The sequence below is a fragment of the Rhipicephalus microplus genome, chromosome X (assembly GCF_043290135.1).
Source record: "Rhipicephalus microplus isolate Deutch F79 chromosome X, USDA_Rmic, whole genome shotgun sequence".
In the NCBI taxonomy this organism is placed as follows: Eukaryota; Metazoa; Arthropoda; class Arachnida; order Ixodida; family Ixodidae; genus Rhipicephalus; species Rhipicephalus microplus.
Window position 1 is genome coordinate 444306006 of NC_134710.1, and position 21031 is coordinate 444327036.

The window sequence follows — 21031 nt, forward strand, 5'->3', positions numbered from 1 at the left end:
AATTGAAGTAACTAGAAGAATAAGAATGGGGTGGAGCACATTCGGCATGCACTCTCAAATTATGACAGGTAGATTGCCACTATCCCTCAAGAGGAAGGTATATAACAGCTGTATCTTGCCAGTACTTAGCTATGGAGCAGAAACCTGGAGACTTACAAAGAGGGTTCAGCTTAAATTGAGGACGACGCAGCGAGCAATGGAAAGAAAAATGGTAGGTGTAACCTTAAGAGACAAGAAGAGAGCAGAGTGGATTAGGGGACAAACGGGGGTTAAGGATATCATAATTGAAATAAAGAAGAGGAAATGGACGTGGGCCGGGCATGTAGCGCGTAGACAGGATAACCGCTGGTCATTAAGGGTAACTAACTGGATTCCCAGAGAAGGGAAGCGGGTTAGGGGGAGACAGAAGGTTAGGTGGGCAGATGAGATTAAGAAGTTTGCGGGTATAAATTGGCAGCAGCAAGCACAGGACCGGGTTAACTGGCGGAACATGGAGAGGCCTTTGTCCTACAGTGGACGTAGTCAGGCTGATAATGATGATGATGATGAGTTCAGTGAATAGGGTGATATCAATTTGCCCACTCTGGTTCCATTGAGCTTATGCATCATATTTTGGTGCAAAAGACATGAAGACAGATGTTATGGGGAGATGCGACTTGCAAAACACGTTTTTTTTTTTTTTGTCAGAATTGAATATTTTTGTTTTTAATATCTTTTGCAAGCTAAGTTACTCTACTTTGATGATGAAGAGAAATTAATGTTTTAGTTAAACTTGAAGTAGGCTAAAACCGGCTTTGAAATGTGCAAGGTGGCTATAAAGAACGTAAAAGAGCTCATTGTCCTGAGTCCCCTGTAGATCGTCTCCCGGCTGCTTCAAAATAACCACAATTCCCAAGCTCTCATAATGGAAGAAATTATTTTAAAAAGAACATTTCCACTCAGGTGAGCTATCATTTTTACAACTAAAGTACGCTTTTCTCGAGATGCAATTTCGGGCAACTTCTTGACATTGTATGTCATGTTTCTAGTGCTTCTCATGGCCAGATTGAGGTGAAATTTAGACCACATATTGCTTGGTATGTGCAGCCGTGGAAGTGTCGCGCCAATTCCACCACGCTGTGCCATCCTGCACTAAAATGTGTTGTTGTGCCAAAACTGCACCCACACGGTCTTCCCATGGGTGCATGTACCATCATTCACAACAAGGCGAGCCTTAGCGAGGTCCTACCATCATCACGTGACTCATCCTCTGTGACGTTGGTGACAGTGCAAAACAGCAGTCTCGCCTCAAGGACAAAGCAGTGAATGCTGTCGCAACAAATTTTAATGTTATACGAAACAAGGCTATCGGCTAACTCTTTTCGGTGCGAGAGCTCCATGGAGCGAAGCGGTTTTCGTACTCTGTAATTTCGGTGCGAAGTAAGCGGGCCACCAAGAAAAGTCGCGAGCTTCGGAGCCGGTCGAACAGTCACCCCTAAAGAAGGAACCGAATCGGACCCGAGATGTCAGATCAGTTTATAGCTTTTAATTTTAATTCAAGGAACTTTGGACTAAAAGTGGCTGAAGAGTCTATTTTATTTGTATGAACTTTCACCCATCATGTTCACCTTTAAAACAGCCAAAATAAGAATGCGCATTAGCACCATTGCCTTTATGGTCAAGGTTGCCAAGTTGCTTCTCTAATGACGCAGCCTCCCCCCTTGCTTCTTCACCCGGGGATTTATAGGCGGGGCCTTTTCTCTCTGCTTGAGGGGCCATCAACAGCATGCTTTGCATAAAGGGCCATGATAAGTGCAACGGAAATGGCTGACTCGTTTCATCTCTCCCGTAGCCACGTTCGTCACAAGCGCTTGCGCACGCATGCTTGAACATTTTGATGTTTTCATGGGACTGTCACAAGCCTTATAGAGCCAATCTACAACATCTAAGATAATGGATGCTGAAAATTTTGCGAGTCTATACTGTTTATTCAAATTGCATGATAAAAATGCATTAAAAAGCCACCGCCACTTGCGCGCCGTAGCACATTTTGAAAGTCGGCTTTGCCACAATGCTGAAATATTGTGCAGTGAAGTAACCACGTTTCTAAAAGGGTGTGGGGACGTTGAAATTGTGGCGGGAGTTCAGTAGCGTGAATTTCTCGTTTTTTCGTTTTTTTCCCAAGGATTTCATGTTCTATTACCCTTCAGCACAGACACCCAACAGTCAGAATTTTTTGTTGTAACCGATACTGTGGCATGCGGACATTGCTCTAAGTGAGTTACTTCACCATAGAAGACACAAAAGTAAATGGTGCAGCATCTTCTCATTATTATAACAAATATATTGTTGAAACTGGTATCGTTGTAAATGGGTTCGACACTGTGTGTGTGTATTGTGTGTATGGTTGCTTTATCAGCTTTGAATATTTACTGAACACCACTGGAACCTCATGCTTCCTAGAAATAAAAGAAAATTGAATGAACAGTGATGTCTGAACCCAATATTATGTTCCAAAACGAACTTGCACTGCTCCCAAACGCACCCTTTGATGCTCCAAAGCTGCTTCAAAGCTCCCTTTTTACCACTCCAAAGCTGCTCCATAACAGCATAATTCCTGCTCCCTGAGCTGCTCCAAAAGACTGACGCCCACTTCCACTTCTGCATGGGAAGAGTGCAATTATATTCTTGAAAACATATCACCTATAGAATTATTATGAACCTAATATAAGCAATTAGTATGGGCTGAGCATTTAACACTTCTCATGTTACAATTTTTCTTTTTCATTTAAATATATTGTACACCTTTCTTGATAGTTATTTGCATTCTACAGTTAGTGTAGAGCGGTATGAGCCAATAATGACTCATAATTATAAATATTTAGTTGCAAAAAATGTCTTTTTAGAAAGAGCTATTTTTTACACATTATCATGGTACAAAGCAAATACTATGCGACTTGCAATAAAACTGATTGCATACTTGAAATCAACAAGAATGTAAAGAGCAAAAATTTCATTGCCTTAGCTACAGGTTAAGGGGAGATTCCGGTCTAAAAACGTGAGTTTTCTTCAAAATTATCAATATCGATTTTTGGTTTTCACGTGATTTGATTGATTGATATGTAGGGTTTAACGGCCGAAAACCACCATATGATTATGAGAGACACCGTAGTGAAGGGCTTTAGAAATTTCTACCACCTGGGGTTTTTTAACGTGCACCCAAATCTGAGCACACGGGCCTACAACATTTCCACCTCCATCGGAAATGCAGCCGCCGCAGCCGGGATTCGATCCCGTGACCTGCGGATCAGCAACCGATAGTTTTCACCTGTTTTGTTAAAATTAGTACCTCTTCTGTTCTGAAAAAAAAAATAATAATAATTGAATGCAGAGACTCAACTGGAAATGTTTTAATATTGCGTCTAAAGAGCACAAGGTGGCTGTCAAAAGGCCGAAAGTGTGTCATCTTCAAGCACCTTGCGGCTTATAATGCGCCGCCGCTCGCCATTGTCGATCGCATGAGGCGAAAAGCTGAGCCTCACTCTTCAAATAACGATGGTTTCCCGTGCTGCTGTAGCGCAAGAAATACTAAAAAGAAGCACGCTTTTGCCGCGTTTTTCGAGCGCCGCGACTGGCTTTTAAATTACGTGGTACGAACTGGGAGCCGCCATTGGCTGCTGCGCGTCTGTGTATGCTGTGAAGCCTACTTGCAGGATCCGTGTCTTGTCGAGCAGCGCAGGTGAACAACGCTTTTTTCTAGTGCTTATTCGCTATAGATGAAAAAAGCCGTAGCAAGCGTAGTCACCGGCCTGTGAAGTTTCAGTCAGCACACAAATTTTGAGGACGCCAGTGCAAATCAAAGCCAAACACTCGAACAACGAAAAAATCATCTGATGACCCAAACCGTAGTAGCAGTGATGCTGATGCGTCGAACAAGTTTCCTGCGGCATTCAAATACATGAGTGCCTCCCAGAAAAATATTGGACTCTTTGAAAATGAAGAAAAATCACTGGACGATGAGTCTTCGTTGATTGCTGATATGACAGCACTGAACATGCTTGTGTGCGGTGCAGTGTGTCTGATGTGTCGCCATTTTGGATTACGTGTTTGGGGACCAGCCAAAAAGCAGAAAGGACTTGCGTCGTTCATGGAACTGCACTGCCCGAACAGTGAGTGCCCCAAAACTATTCCTTTGGCCACATATACTTCGCGGCAAGTAGCTTCAAGCGGGGAGGCCAGTGTGAGCGCGATGGATGACGGACTGACCGCGAAAAGACCATACGACAGCGGGAGCTCATGCGATAGCTACGCTGTCAACGTGAAAGCAGTTGGGGCGGCGAGCTCCGTAGGCATGAGCTACGAGCAGCTGTCCGATCTGCGGCGATTTTTGGCTTGCCAAAGCTAATGCACCATAAGTCATTTACTGCAATCAGCTGGAAAGTCCATGATGCGGCAATAGATGCCATCGGAGCCAATATTGCGAGGTCGAGAGAGCTGACAATGAAGGACGTTGGCGGAGACGACATTGCCCTTATGTACGACGGTACGTGGCAGAAACGAGGCCACAAGAGTCACAATGGCATCGGGACTGTTGTGTCCCTCGACACTGGACTTAGTTTGGATTTTGAAGTCTTGTCAAACTTCTGCCTAGCTTGCAGTAGGTACAAGGCCCTGCCAGATGAAGAGGAAGAAGTTTGGTAATTTTATGGCCCTGTCTGCGAGCAAAATGTTGACTGCTCAGCCCATGTGATGGAAGCAGAAGCTGCAGTGCGCATTTGGCAAAGGAGCAAAACTTATGACACACCATTGCGATTTACTAAATTCCTCAGTGACGGCGCTCAAAAATCTACACAGCAGTTGTTGAAAAGAAGATATACAGTGATGCTGTTATTATTCAAAATGAGGACTCCACAAATCATGTAGCTAAGCGCCTCGGGACCACTATTCGCCAACTCAAGGAGCCACTGCCAAGAGGGGAGAAGCTAAAAGATACTGTAATACGGAAGCTGCGAACCTACCGTCAAGTGGTTATCACAAGCAATATGGGCAGCATTAAAGCCATGCACCGGGCGATTTGGGCTTCCTATCTTTATTGTCGCTCAATAGATGATGCAAACCCCAGAATTCTGCCCAGATGGACCAGAATTCTGGTACAAACACAAGCGTGCTAAAGCCTTGGGCAAACCTGCACTGGCTCACCAAGGCTTAGGGAAACTTAGAAGTGTGGCAGCTTTGGCTAGTTGGTATGGCATGACACTAGTTATAGCGCGAGAACAAAACAACGACACACGTGTCCTTCATGTCCTTTTTGTCTCTGTGTCGTCGCTTTGTTCTCACGCTATAACTATCGTCATGCCTAGAAAAAGGCAGTTTTTCCTATTTACAAGACACAAACCGACCAGAAGCTACTGACCCGCTGTATTCAGGGCAAAACTCAGAATGCAGCGAAGTCACTAAACAGGAAAATTTGGCTTCTGTGTGCAAAGACACGATTTGCCTCAAGACATGTTTTGGAGATGGCCACTTCTATAGCTGTTCTCGGGTTTAATCGAGGACACTCCAGTTTAGAACGTATTCTGCAAGAGCTTGGTGTGATCCCGCCTCATGATTTGGTGGCTCTTCGCACATCACGGGACGGCACATGCCAGCAAAAAAATGTCTCAAAAACTAACAGCAGAAGCAAGGGCTCGTCGACGTGCACTGTAGAATAAATCTCTTGTCAAGGAGTCAGCTCGAAAGAGCCATGAGGGCCAAACCTATGGCGCTGGCACATTTTAATGGCAGTGCCCACTACAAGGAGGATTGTTCTTTTTTGTGTACAAATTTGGTCGCTTTTATTGAGAACTTTGATAAAGAAACAGGCAATTTTTACTTTAAAACTCGCTTTTCTCAACACACAAATTTAATGTGCCCTCTTTTTCCGGGTACTTCCGCTGCTCATATCTGCATGAAATTTTGCCAAATTTTTTTCCAAAGTATGGGAAATACAATTATTCTGTTTAAGTTTCAGTATTATTCTTAAATAATTTTTAAAAATGTAAACTTTTATTAGGGTAGGAGAAATATGAACTTCCCACGTAAAAATTTTTTACGTCTTGTATATTTTTAGTACACGAAGTACGAACCACCACGATTGGGAATTAAAAGGAGATGCGGGTCGAAAAACACGAGTTTTCTTTAAAATTACCAATTTTTTATTTTACCCTGTTCTGATAAGATTAGTACCTCTATTGTTCTGAAAAAAAAAATGCATATATATCTATGGGGAGACTGAACTGGAAATGCGTCAAAATTGCGTCTAAAGAGCACAAAATGCCTGTTAAAAGACCGAAAGTAGGAAGTCTTCGAGCACCTTGCCATCGATAATGCGCCGCTGCTTGCCATTGTCGATTGCATGAAGCGAACAGGCGAGCCTCACTCTCCAAATAACGACTGTTCCTCACACCGATGCGGCACAAGACATCATAAAAAGAAGCACGCTTTTGCACGTTTTTCTAGCGCCGAATCACATGGTACGAATCGGGGACTGCCATTTGACGCTGCGCACCTGTATGTGCTGCGAAGTCTACTTCGAGCAGCACAGCTGAACAATGCTTTTCTTGTGTATTTATTTCCATTATGAATTAAAAAAGCCAATGCTCATGCATGAAAGCCATTGTGGCAGCGTGCTCTGTAGGAGTAGGCTAGGAGCAGCTGGTTTGATTCGCGGCAGTTGTTGGCTTGCAAAAGCCAATGCATCAAAAGTCATTCACAGCCATCAGCCAGAAAGTTCGTGATGTGGCAATGGATGAGGTCAGTGCCAATACTGCGAAGTGGAAAGAGCTCACAGTGAGAGAACTTAGCGAGGATGACATTGCCATTATTTACGACGGTATGTGGCAGAAACGTGGCCGCGAAATGGCATCGGCACTGTTGCGTTCCTCGACACTGGACTTAGTTTAGATTTCGCTGTCCTGTTGATCTTCTTCCTAGCTTGCAGTCGGCACAAGGCTCTGCCAGATGGAGTGGAAGAAGTTTGGCAAGTGTTTCATGGCCCTGTCTGTGAGCGAAATGTCTGTGAGAAGTCAGCTCGAAAGAGCCGCGAGGGACAAGCTCGTGATCCTGGCGCATTTTAGTGGCGGAGGCCACCACTACAAGGATTGTTCTTTTTGATGTGCAAATTTCATTGCACTTGATGACATCTTTCATAAATAAAAATACAATTTTAACTTTAAAACTTGTTTTTTTCTTTCAAAACACAGATTTTGCTTCTTTTTCAATCTGCCCCTCCTTTTTTAGGTACTTCTATTGCTCGGATTTGCATGAAATTTTGCCCAAATTTTTACCAAAGGATGACAAATGCAATTATCTAGTTTAAATTTTAATGTCTCTATTATATAATAAAAAATTTTTTTAAACCTTCACTTGGGTAGGAGAAAAATGTACTTTTTTATGTATGTTATTTTTTATGTCTATTAAATATTTTGTAAGCACTTCCTAGTTAGTTACTTGCATTTTACACTCTATTTGAAACATTATGAACTATGAATGGTAAAAAGTTGTGGAAGTTTAGTGATGAAAAGAGGGGGGAGCAAAAGGGTTCAGGTTTTCACTTTGTCATGTATAAAAAGTTCTATAAACAGCTCAAGTTTCATCACTCTTGGTTGAAGATTAAAATAAGGTGTCCCCAAGTAGCATTTCCCCATAAATAAGTTAAAGTAGCACCAGCTTTCAATCATGTTGAATTGGTAGAATATGCATCACACACCTGTACTCTTGCTTTTATCATTGCGTGCGACCATGTGTATGTTGGGCGTATGCATGGTCACTTGCCGCAGTCAACAATTGTGGCGGAGCCACTTTGTGTCACTGCGGCTGCCATCATGTTCAGGCACTTCCTCTGTGTGGCATACTCACTTGCGTTAAGCACGTACCCAGCGCAGTGTTCAAGTTTTCATGGGGTGGTGCCACAGATTTGGGCCCATCATTGAGAAGGGCAAGGTGGTGCATTGGTGAAACTTTTCGTTAACAATCCACAGTATTTGTGGCAAGCAGTTTCACTTTGCCTCGCAGTAGATGACCAGTGTAGTTTCATGTCTGCATGGTGGCTCACATTGTGAACCATTAGTGATTGCAGTCTAATTTTATTCTGACTTGGTGTGTGCTGGCTTTTAGAACAATGTGAGACTAAAAAGGGGGAACGAATCAAGGGCTTGTTTTCTTGCTAGACACAACACCGTGAAGCCAACTCCGTTAGGTTTAGAACTTCGCCCACGCACTCCGTACTGCTACAGCTAGCCATACAGCTGAGACATGGCGATCGTGTGCTGAAGGGGAAAATAAAGAAAAGACAAATTAACAAGCCAAAAACAATTCTTCAAAGCACAGCGACCTAACTAGTGTGGTTGTCAAAATGAAACTATAAAAACAAAAGAAAGCATCAATGAGTGCAAAAAAGCCATTATCCTCTGTAATGTTTAGGACGAATGTTGTGCCTCTATTGGCTGGAGGTGGTTACGTGATCTATGCGCCCTTGCAGTATTTCTTGCGTGATTTTTTTTTTATTTTTAACAGGATGGCGGTGCCCATGTTCAACTTGTTTTACGCTGCCGGGCTAAAGACATACCCTTACAGACTTAGTTGTGCCCCTTAAAATGACACTGAAATGTTTGGGCTTTTCGCTGACAAGTGTATATGCAGCTGCTCGGATCGTTTTGCAGTGGACAAAGTGGCGCTCAACATTTATTTGGGAGTGTGTAGATGTCTATTTGGTGATTTGATTGATATGTGGGGTTTAACGTTGTCACAGAACGAGCGCTAAAAAGAGAGCGCGCCGCCAAATCCTTGCGACAACGGGCGGTAGAAACGCCGCGAGGTAAAAAGAAAAAAAAAAAAAGAAAGCAAACATTCAAGGCTCCCGGGCGCGCGCTCTCCCCGCAGAAGCACGGCTTCGCAGACGAACCTCCTCACCCCACAGCGGCGGCCGGGCAAGCGCTAGAAATTTCCAGAACGAAGGAGGCGTGGCTACGCCGAGCTGAGTCACCCGACGCGGAGGGCTGACAAACCGTCTCGCCTCTCTCCAGCCTTCGCTGCGTATCGCGCCGACGAAAGGACGAGAAAATTCTGGAAAGTGGCGCGGAAGGTATTTAATCGAGCGGCCGAGACGAGAAAGCAGGTGGTGACGGAAGTTAACGCCAGAGCGCGTAGGAATTCCGCCTTGGAGTCGGCGAAGGTTCTGCCCGTAGTGACAGAACAGGAGGAGACGGAAGTGAGCGCCAGAGTGCGTAGAGAGTCCGCCGTGTAGTCGGCGAAGTTTTTGGTCCGTAGGGACGGCTCGAGCTACAGGCAAGAGCGTGAGTTTACCGCTATCGAGCGAAGACGCGGGCAACAGCTGCGTGTGTGAAGCCGACGGATTTCCGGCGAAGAAGTTGAAGTTTGAAGAGTGGCCTATTGAAGACGGGAGTTTTCCTGGAAGAGAAACTCCGGCGAGGTTTCCTGGGAGAGAACTTCGAGAGCTGCGGAACGACAACAACGCCGGACTTTGAGTGAGTGATTCTCGGAAGAGTATCATTCAGACTTTTGTTCCAAGGACTTTGGACTGAATAGGTTTTATATCTCTTTAGTCTTTAAGTGTCTTGGTTGTTCAATGCATGCGACTGCATTGTAGTGCGTATTGTTGTCCGTGTCCGTTGTTTCAAGTGTGGTTGATTGTACTGTGTTGTACATTGTCTGTTTGGTGACGTATTGTATGTAACTATTGTGGAGTGTGCATATGTGTGTATTGTTTTTGATCTGCCGTTAATGAGAATATAATTTTGTTTGTTTATCAACTCTCGGCTCTGTCTTGTTCTTTGGGCCACAGCCGGCGTCCGCTGGCGCACCAATAAGGACCACTTCTAAATTGTCTACGCTTTCGTGGTGCGGTTCGGGGGGCCGATACTTCGGCTCTTGGAACTAGCTTGGCGATCGCCTCCCTAATAACGGGACAGGTGTGACAATTAATGTGGCGTCCGCGACAGGACCTTTTGGTGCACAGTGTGTCCAAAGTAGTGAGAAAGAGCCTCGAGTTGTTGATACTGCTATCGGAACGATTTTGTGTGTTGTGCAGTGTTCTCGTTAACGAGTGCAGGGGAGTGTTCCGATAGACTGATCTAGGCAGATACTTTTTGCACGCGGCAAGGTTTTATTTGCGAGACACCATGGATCTCGAAAAGTTAGTTGCTCTTGGTGAAAAGATGGGTCTTTCTGGCGCCGAACTACGGAAGTGGGTCACCCAGAAGGAAAAAGAAGAAAAAGAGAGAGCGAAAGAAGAAAAAGCAGCCGAGCTGGAAAAAGAGAGGTTGGCGGTCGAAAGAACCAAAGCGGAAAAAGAAGCTGAGTTGGAGAGAGAAAGGCTGGCCGCTGAAAGGGCGAGAGAAGAAAGAGAAGCAAAGGAGCGACAGCTGAAAGAAGAAAGAGAGGCAAAAGAGCGACAGCTGAAGGAAGAACGAGAGCAGCAATTGAAGTTGGAGCTGGAGAGAGAGAGGTTGGCAGCTGAAAGGGCGAAAGAAGAAAGAGAGGAAAGGGAACGGCAGCGACAGCACGAGATAGAACTCGAGCGGCTCCGTTTGCAACAGCGAAGTGAAACTCCGGTCCAAGCTAGAGTGGAAAGCAGCGAACGAGAGGATCACGGCTTCCGCTTGAACCCAAGCAAGCTGCTCGTAGCGTTTGATGAAAGGAAGGACGACCTAGACGCGTACCTCCACCGATTTGAGACGATTGCGAAGAGCCAGAGTTGGCCGGAACATCAATGGGCAACTGCTTTGAGTACCTGCTTGAGTGGTGAAGCGCTCAGTGTGTACGGTAGGCTGACGCCGACCGATGCAGCCAACTATGCAAAGGTGAAAGCTGCTTTGTTGAAGCGATTTAGATTCACTGTGGAAGGGTTCCGGGACAGATTTCGGACAGGAAAGCCAGCTGATGGTGAGACGGCTACGCACTATGCCGCCCGACTTTGCCATTATTTCGACAGATGGATTGAACTTTCAGGGACAGCACAGGAGTACGATGAGCTTAGAGAGCTGTTAATTAAAGAACAATTTCTTACTAGTTGCCACCCAAGCCTGTCGCTGTATTTGAAAGAGAGGAAGGCGGAGTCATTTGAAGGAATGCTTGAATTGGCTGATCAATTCTTAGAAGCGCAAGGTGGAACTAATTTGGCCAAGGTGAAGAAAGATTGTCCCGATGATTCGAAGAAATTGGCTCCCGAAGAAAAGAAGCGTGCACCAGAGAGCATTCCGCGATGTTTTCTGTGCAACCGAGTGGGTCATCGCGCGAAAAACTGTCGAACGATCTTTACGAGCCCTACGGTTGTAAAATGTTTCAAGTGTGGTCAGACTGGGCACAAAGCAGATGCATGTCGGAACGGAGTGAGTCAAACTCACCAGGTATCCTGTGTGCAAGCAGCACCGAAATCTGATAATAATGCCGTCACTGATGGATTCGTAGAGTTGAAGAATGGGGAGAAAATTCCTATTGTGGGGGCTGTAATGTCAAAACAGCCAACCGGTGTTACGAAGGGAATGCCAACGCTTCCTGGAAAGATTGCAGGCAAGAAGATTACGGTTCTAAGAGACACCGGTAGCTCCACGGTTATCGTGAGGAGAAATTTGGTACGGGAAAGAGAGTTGACAGGCAGAACGAAACCGGTTTGCCTAATTGACCGTACGGTCCGGATGCTTCCCGAAGCAGAAATTGAGGTTGAAACCCCGTACTTCAGCGGGAAGGTTACTGCGTTATGCATGACGACCCCCCTGTATGACCTTGTCATCGGAAACATCGACGGGGTGCGAGGGCCAAGTGATCCAGAATGTTTGGGAGAAGACCCGAAGATAGAGCCCTCGCCAACACAGCGGCCGCGAGATACAGTGGAGGAGCATCCCGTGACGGATCTCACTAGAGCCCAAGGCGAAGCCGCGGCGCAAGAGACAGCGAAGGAGAAGACGATCGTGTCGAATAAGTTCACGGGTCAAGCAACCGGACTTAAATCGGCACGACCTCAACCGACCGACAGTGTAAAGGAGACGGAGCTGGCCAGCCGGACAAAGTGTAGAGGCATTATCAAGCGGGTAAATAAACAGACAGGACCCGTCGAAGGTAATGACGCGTTAACGGTGTCGGAAGAGACAACGATGGCTGAAACGACGCCTCAGATATCGTCGTGGGAAAGGGCTCGCCGAAAAAGAACGTGGAAACACAAGAATAGATCGAGCGAGCACCGCAAAAAGGGGCGCAAGCGCTGTTCGAAGTACTCAAGATAGGTGCTGAGGTGGAATCAGAATGTGTTCGGCAGGGCTGAGTGACATATGTTGTGTTAAGGTTCTTGTTATCCTGTGTCTCAAGTGTATGTCGAGAGAGTCGGTGTTCTGTGCGATGGTGTGATGTATGGTGTTGTATAATTGTTGGATAGACAGAACTTCGTACGGTTGTATTGTTTAGAATGTGTGATGAAGTGTTGTAGGCATGTACCTGTGGCTATATTTCATGTGTTGTGGAATTGAACTACAATGTACGATTGTATTGAGTGATATATTGTGAATGTGAAGTGTTATGAGCGACTGATGGTGTTACAGTCTGTGAGAGTGTGTGGTGACTTTCGCGCTCGTTTGTGTGGTTCTGAATATTATGAGATAATATTCTTAAAGTGGGGGGCAGTGTCACAGAACGAGCGCTAAAAAGAGAGCGCGCCGCCAAATCCTTGCGACAACGGGCGGTAGAAACGCCGCGAGGTAAAAAGAAAAAAAAAAAAAGAAAGCAAACATTCAAGGCTCCCGGGCGCGCGCTCTCCCCGCAGAAGCACGGCTTCGCAGACGAACCTCCTCACCCCACAGCGGCGGCCGGGCAAGCGCTAGAAATTTCCAGAACGAAGGAGGCGTGGCTACGCCGAGCTGAGTCACCCGACGCGGAGGGCTGACAAACCGTCTCGCCTCTCTCCAGCCTTCGCTGCGTATCGCGCCGACGAAAGGACGAGAAAATTCTGGAAAGTGGCGCGGAAGGTATTTAATCGAGCGGCCGAGACGAGAAAGCAGGTGGTGACGGAAGTTAACGCCAGAGCGCGTAGGAATTCCGCCTTGGAGTCGGCGAAGGTTCTGCCCGTAGTGACAGAACAGGAGGAGACGGAAGTGAGCGCCAGAGTGCGTAGAGAGTCCGCCGTGTAGTCGGCGAAGTTTTTGGTCCGTAGGGACGGCTCGAGCTACAGGCAAGAGCGTGAGTTTACCGCTATCGAGCGAAGACGCGGGCAACAGCTGCGTGTGTGAAGCCGACGGATTTCCGGCGAAGAAGTTGAAGTTTGAAGAGTGGCCTATTGAAGACGGGAGTTTTCCTGGAAGAGAAACTCCGGCGAGGTTTCCTGGGAGAGAACTTCGAGAGCTGCGGAACGACAACAACGCTGGACTTTGAGTGAGTGATTCTCGGAAGAGTATCATTCAGACTTTTGTTCCAAGGACTTTGGACTGAATAGGTTTTATATCTCTTTAGTCTTTAAGTGTCTTGGTTGTTCAATGCATGCGACTGCATTGTAGTGCGTATTGTTGTCCGTGTCCGTTGTTTCAAGTGTGGTTGATTGTACTGTGTTGTACATTGTCTGTTTGGTGACGTATTGTATGTAACTATTGTGGAGTGTGCATATGTGTGTATTGTTTTTGATCTGCCGTTAATGAGAATATAATTTTGTTTGTTTATCAACTCTCGGCTCTGTCTTGTTCTTTGGGCCACAGCCGGCGTCCGCTGGCGCACCAATAAGGACCACTTCTAAATTGTCTACGCTTTCGTGGTGCGGTTCGGGGGGCCGATACTTCGGCTCTTGGAACTAGCCCGGCGATCGCCTCCCTAATAACGGGACAGGTGTGACAAACGTCCCAAAACCACTCTATGATTATGAGAGACGCCGTAGTGGAGGGCTCCGGAAATTTAGACCACCTGGGGTTCTTTAACGTGCACCCAAATCTGAGCACACGGGTGTCTATTTAGTGTGATTTTAATGCATTATGTGTTTGACACGCCCAAGAAACCCTAGAGCTTAGCTTTGTCTAGGATATTCTACCTTGGGTAGAAGCGGAACTTGCCCTGCGATACCATTTTATGAAATAAACATTTATTTCTCCTCCTCGCGTACGAGTGTATTCTTATTCAGCATTGGCGGAAACAAAAAGAAAGTAAATACAGGAGGCGATTTGCTTCACAACACCGGTTGGTGTCGTTGAAGTTAAATTTATCTAAACATTTTTGGGAAACTTTACCCAGTGTGATAGGCACACCCCAAACTTCGAGTCGGATTTTCTGGGGAAAAAAAAGTGCACCTATTATGCAAGTAAATACAGTACTTCGAAAAGTCAAGTGGAGTAAAAAGGCAATATGTTTTTTTTTCCAGTGCAGTGGAGCTCTTTGTAGTGGTTTGTAAACATTGCTGTAGTAAACAAGTGCAACGTGGGATGCACCTTTGAAAGTCCTTGAATACCCTTGAATTTTTTCCATCAAACGTGCACAGACTCGCTCTGGAGGAGTGGTCTCGAACAGAAACGCCTCTTAGGTTTACAAGATGACAAGAATTTCAATGCGCACCCTGCTTTATCATAAAATGTAACAGAATTAGTAGTAAATAAAGTGTTTGCAGGATAGTTTTATCTTTAAGTGTGCTAGGAACAAAGGATACAGCAGTGAAAATATGCGAAAGGGCATTTATTGCAACATTAAAAGAGCCAAGTGAATTGCACAATGAGTAGTTTCCTCATGAAATCTGTTATTACTTGGAGGAGAAGCCTTGTGGGAGAATTAAACATGGGTGACCAATCTATGCACTGTGCTTAGTATAATATTGCGATAGCAATTATATGGACACTCTTGGCTGGATTTCGCCACTGTCGTCGGCGTCGATATCGTGCACCGTATATGTATACATATCTATATCTGAAAATGCAAGAAATAAAAAATTAAGAAAAAAAACTCTGGAGCACACAATGAAACGTGGGACCTCCGTGTCGTGAATGTGAGGCATTAACCACTGAGCCACCGAGTGGAACTTCCTCCAAAGTTCAAATGGCAAGCTATTCATATCTACCACTTACCGCAGTTGGTGGGCATCTCGGGAGGAAACTATCATGCTTTTAGCATTCTCAGCAAGATGGCGCAATGAGTGCACGGTGGCTCTCATCTCTCACGCGTACTTTGGCCCGCCGAGAGGATGGGAGTGGACGATCTCTCTCGCACCCTTATCTCCCAGTGGGGAGGATTGTATACGTCTTGGCTGGTGTTAGGCTTGCACTGGGACGATTCTGTTGTAGTTGCCGGGCACACAAAGGTCACTATAATCATTGCACAGTCTCTGTTTGGGAAAAGGGCGCGCTTTTCAGACCCAGCGAAGTAACAACTGAGACGCTTATTCGTGTTCATTTATCTGTGCCTGTGAGTACGTTTCAGGCCTCATTTGTGCGTGAGAAACGCGGGGCACGTTTCGATCTGCTTGCCATTCTGCACGTGACCTTCCAATTTGTTGCTATCGCGTTCATTGCTTCGCCTTTGTTGCAAAGCAGTGACTTTTTTCTCTAAACTGAGGCTTTTTGAAGTGATTTCTTTGTGTTTTTCACCAAACAACCATTCTTTCTGTGTACAGTTAACATCGATGATGGCAACCGGACGCGTCATATGCGGCGCCCTGTTCGTGAGAAAGAGCCTCCGCCGCCTAAGCCTGTTGTGGTCATCGCAGAAGCTGAAGGAGTTGCAGACAAGATTCCAGGCCGCCAGAACAGAGGTAACTGAGGCTCAGCATTCCGTTTTTTTTTTTACCTTGTCCAGCTATGTCGTGTGGCTTGTGCGTTTTCTTGATATTTCTTATGTTTTGACATAAAATGAACCTAGGAGGTACTATCTTCAACCAGCTCTGTCATGCGATGGGCATCAGCAATTATAAAGAAATTTTGCTGCATTTGGAAGTGGAAGCTTTTTTAGAGAAACACGCAAGGCACCTGATGTGGAGAAACAGGAATAGCAGGGAAGGGTGTTCATTTATTTATTTTTCTGCTACGTTTTACCAGCACCTAATTTGCTTTTTGGGTGAAAGCATTTTACAAGCAGTCTTGACCCAAACACAAATATTTTGATTGCTCAAAGCTCAGTTAATACTTTGTAGTATTTTGCATCCTTCATATCTCAATAACACTATGCAGAGGGTTCCTCAAACCTATTTTGGAGAAAGGAAACTATGACAATGCTTTTACAGACATCGCTGCTGGTGATGTGCCTCGTTAGATACAGTTGTGGTGGTCCTACTGCCCCGTTTGCACCATTTCGCTACAGATTTACTTCTCTGGGCCAAATTGTGCTCATTCGTGTGCACTTTATACCAACTGTGCCAAAGTTCATACTTCATGTGCTTTATACCGTATTTACTTGCATAACTTGCGCACCCCTAATATTTCGCCTGCATTATGAAAAAAAAAAAATTTTAGTCACATATTTTACGCTTCCCGACCTGCCCACGCCAGCTAACCAACGCGCGTTTCGCCTAGCAGGCAAACTAAATCAAACGGGCTGCAAGTGCAAAGCTCCTCCTTCTGAGGACTTCCCCTGAACTAGGGTCCCTAGTACACTGTACCTGCCGGAACTGCTCGAGCATTTACCTCCCTCCCCCTATATCTTTGATCTCTACCATGAGAATGTACACTCGCGTCATGGCACAGACTACTTACTGCATCGTAGGCGTTCGAGCTCCTGTTGCGCCAACTGTTCCCCTCGTTCCTTGCGTCCGCGCTGCAACGCACGCTTGGTTGATTTCTGAAGTTTGGGTTTCACCATTCATCTGTTGCGTTTTTACAGTTCTGTTGCGGTGGCCTATGGCAATTATATATATGCGGCAAAGTTCAAGCTCGCTGTTGTGAAATTTGCCGAAGAAAACTGCAACTGTGCCGCCGCCAAGCATTTCAGCGTAAACTTCAACGTGTGATGATGAGCGCAATCAGTGCAGGATAAAGCTGAGTGTGCGCTAGCTGATACAAGTCTTCTGCCGTTGAAAAAGGTCGAACACTTGGATCCTTTGGTATCGCCGTGTTGTGGGACCTAGTTTTTCCCAGCATTGTCGAAAAGAGCTTCGAGAAAATGGGGCATTCGAAGGCTCAAGAGAACCGAGGACGATGCGCTTTAGGAGGGTGGTGACAGCGGCCACGACGATTATTCTCAATCCAAACTTTCGATCAGTGATTCCGACTAGATCGGGTGTGACCGCATCTTACTGGTTAAAGTATGTGCTAATTCTGTTTAATTAACAAGTTCACTTCGTTTGTGCATCAATTTATTATTTTAGTGAATATACTACGTGTGTTAGGACTATTGCGCATTATGTCATATGCGTTCGCGAAATCCCCGTGTAATTTGCGCACCCCCTTCTCGAAACCCCGAAATTGCGAACAAAAGTCTGCAAATTATGCAAGTAAATATGGTACCTGTGTCACATAGGCCTTCCAACCAACACTATTGACTTTGTGGTCAAGCAAGAGCAGGTATGCGAGATGTTTCGAAGGCTGATGAGAAACCAGTAGTCTATCAAGTCGACTCTATATTTCCGTAGCCATTGAGTGATAGAAGCAGAAACAACGTGAAGGTGCCCTCTTTTTCACTGTGTGCTTTTGCTGATCATTAAAAGGGGGGGGGGGAGAATTCTAATGAGTATGCTTTAGCCCTTTACTGCTGGACGTCGCGAATTTGCTACATGCCAAAAAACTACGAGCAAGTAAGTCACGAAATGCGTTCCACCTTTAATGCCGGCTGTCAAGTACTCACGGAGCATGTAGCTTTCAGCATGACAAACTTAGTGCTCTCTTGTCTAAGGTATATTAAGCTAAAACCAATTGTTCTGGAGTTAATGGTGGAAAATGCAAAGCACGTTCAACAGGTTTTATTATACTTCATTTTTTTTTTGCTTTGGTGACCTAACTTTTATTTTCAATTATTTTGTTTATTTGGTGTGTATGCACCCAAGAGGTGGCACACAAGTTACATAGTTCCGAAGTGCGTTTTTTGCTGCAAGGTCCTCACTTCTGTGGCATATGGAGAATTCGCAACCTACACAAAATTATGCATTAAAGTTGAATTTTAGATCATTTCAATGCTGCATCATTTAAAGGTTGCTATTTAAAGCTGTAAAATGAAAACAATTTCTATTTTGCTGGCAGTTTTATAATTCTGGCATTAAAGGGTTAAAAGTAGTACACTTGAGCATTATTAATTACTGTATTTTTGCCACGAGAAATGCTGGTATGAAAATCTTGCTGATGGAAGACACGAAAGCATTGTGTCTTAGCTCCTCACCAACACGTTCTATGTTGCATGAACGCAAGCATTCATATGGACTGAAGTTCTTAAAGTTGCATATTTTGAAAAAGGTCTTTTTTGAAAATTATTGTTTCTTTAACTATTTTTGTGTTGTTTAAAGGCGGGAATGTTGCGAAGGCTTTGTTCTGTACTTCATGCATTTTTGAAGTTCCTGTGTTGAGTAGGAAATGCACCGGAAGCAACAAAGTTAGGTCTAGATTTTCGGATTTGGGAAGGGTTTGCCAATTTTTCACATTTATATTTTCATTTATTTTTGGGAGCAGCATTTGAGATGAACCTGATTCACAGTGATGCAGGCTTTTGCTCTCGTGGATGAGTATAATCATGCATGAGATTTTGTACCAAAAGGACCGATGACTTGCCTTGAATAAAAATTAACCTCATTGGAACCAATGGTGACTATACTTGTCACAGTTGTGTTTCATGACACTTGTTCATGCTGTGCCATTTTTGTTTTGGTTTTCATTTTATTGCCATTTTTAATTATATTGCCATGCAGTGAAGCCACCTTTGAGTTTTTTTTTTTTTTTTTTTTTTTTTTTTTTTTTTTTTAATGCGGTCAGTGTTGTAAAGGAACCCCATTGTATTCAAGGAGCAGTACACATTTGTTCAGAAAAAGAAGGGCTTCAAACTGAGTGAAAAAAATTTTTTTCAGGAAGTTTGGTACAATTTTCTTAGTTTTTCATGGTAGCAAAAAGGTTACCAGCAGGAAAGGTTTTTGGCAATAACTTCTGCTGTGAAATAGGAAAATTCTGTGGTAAACAGTAAAGGGACACCTGCACCGCGACCGTGAAATATTTGTTTAATGGCTGAGAAACCTTTTAGGGAAAGAAATTTTCAATTTTATGCACTTTGAGTTTGCATACATAGCATTAAAAAAATTTGACTAAACAAATGCTTAGGCAGTGCATGCATGTTCCGTCTCTCGGGGGATCGCCCCTAATTATTTCTGCAAAAACTGCCTGTTCCAGTTTGCAACTTTCACACCACCCCAGTTGTTATCGCATCCAGCAACCATTGTTGTGCGCATCCCTGCACGGTTTAGAGAGATGACATAAATAAAATATTCTGTCCTAAAACATTTTTGTGCACTTCTCGGAGAAACTGTTGCAAGCTTGGAAAATTCAAATGGTACGCTTTCTATTGGGATATTAAAGAGAACAGCTATGAGAAGAGTGGTAGGAATTTTCGTTAAGGTGTTGGGTTGCCTCTATTCACTTCTTGCTTTAGTGGCTGAATCCTTCCAAAGAAGAAAATAAAGTGGTGATAATAAATCATGCCATGTGTGTGTCGGGTATGGCATAGCATTAAAAAGTTCTTCAAGTGCATATGCGTACGTGTGGTCTTTTGACACTGTACAAGCTCTATGAGCTTGATGTGTTGACTAGCTTTGACAGAAAGCAGAAATGCTTCTGCCTAGCCAAGCAAAAAAAAAGCTTTTTAAATGTACCATTGATGCAGTTTACAGTATTTTGTTATCCTGCGGTGTTTGTTACATCAGGCAGACATTAGGCACTTGCATAAACATGCATGTAATGTTCGCAACATGAATGAAGGTTCCCTGGCACAATATGTCACAGATGTGGTTGTAAGGCTCAGTTTTAAAATCCTGCTGTCATGCAAGGGCACAAAGATTATTTTCAAAGCTGAGAAAATGGTGTGGGAACCCGGTGCGGGAATCAATAAACTATCATTTACATTCTTGGAAGACGAGCTTAGCTTTCTGGGAGATGGCAGACGTGGGAGGCGTCATTCTCAATAGCCTAATGTATTATTGGCTGTCAAGAGTGCTTGGGTGGTTTAGCCACTAACTTGTATAATTTTTGCAGATTTTTTTTTTCCTCTCTCACTTTCAATAATCCCAAGGTATCGATGCACTACAGTTGCCGGCGGATTTTTCGGATTTTTAACAATCAATTTAGCTAGCTTGTTGTTTGTAGGCAGTAACTTATCTCGGTGGTTAATGCAATTTGATTTCATTTCAGGCGATTTCAGCCATGTTAAAATGGGTGTCAGACTGGTCTATTTATATTTTGCATGTTTTGTTTTCTTGAACATGACTGAAAAACCTTAAGTATTTATTGCTGCCAGTTGAATATCTGCACAATGGCTTGTACTTATTTGTTTTGAAAGGTGACTCTATAAGTTACATGTGGTTTTTGCGTGTAATTTCAACCATAATTTAATCATATGCTACAAGGTTGTCAGTACCTTAAGCGGAAGTCTAAAATTCGCCTTTGCTAGCAGGCCACCGTCACTGCTACGCAGTTTAGTCCCACGAGGGCTAGGACAGTGAAAAACATTGGAGCAAGGGGAAAGAGGGGGTTTGAATAAAAATGTCAGGATTGAAGAAACATACCAAGTTCCACAATGATTAAAACCAGGACTCTGATCTGGAAGATGTCAACGTCACCAGAGGCTCTTTTCTTGCGAAAAGACGCGTGGCTTTTGCCAACCACGGGCCTCTAAGTAGCCATCTGTTGAGGAAAAACATTCGAAGAGAAATTATTCATTGGCCTTGTTCCTGGGGGTTGGTGAAATACTCATGGGGGTTGGGGAGAGGGTGCAAAGGAGACACTTGCCCCATCTAGCCACTTCAATGCTGCCTATGAAACCCCACCAGTGCCTCCTCCTAAAACAAATTCTGGCCGATGCTTTCTGGTGTGGGAAGCTGTCCATTGTGGTTTGAAGCTTTATGAACACACTTGATAAA

The 21031-nt window shown here is 44.5% G+C and overlaps 1 protein-coding gene across 1 annotated transcript in view; it reads left to right on the forward strand.

Moving 5' to 3' along the window:
- LOC119184011 (splicing factor C9orf78) overlaps positions 1-21031 on the forward strand; it is a 100860-nt gene that overhangs the window by 79291 nt on the left and 538 nt on the right. The window contains exon 8 of the mRNA XM_037433842.2: positions 15605-15742. Within this exon, the coding sequence (XP_037289739.1) occupies positions 15605-15742 (138 nt within the window). The remainder of the gene's footprint in view (positions 1-15604; positions 15743-21031) is intronic.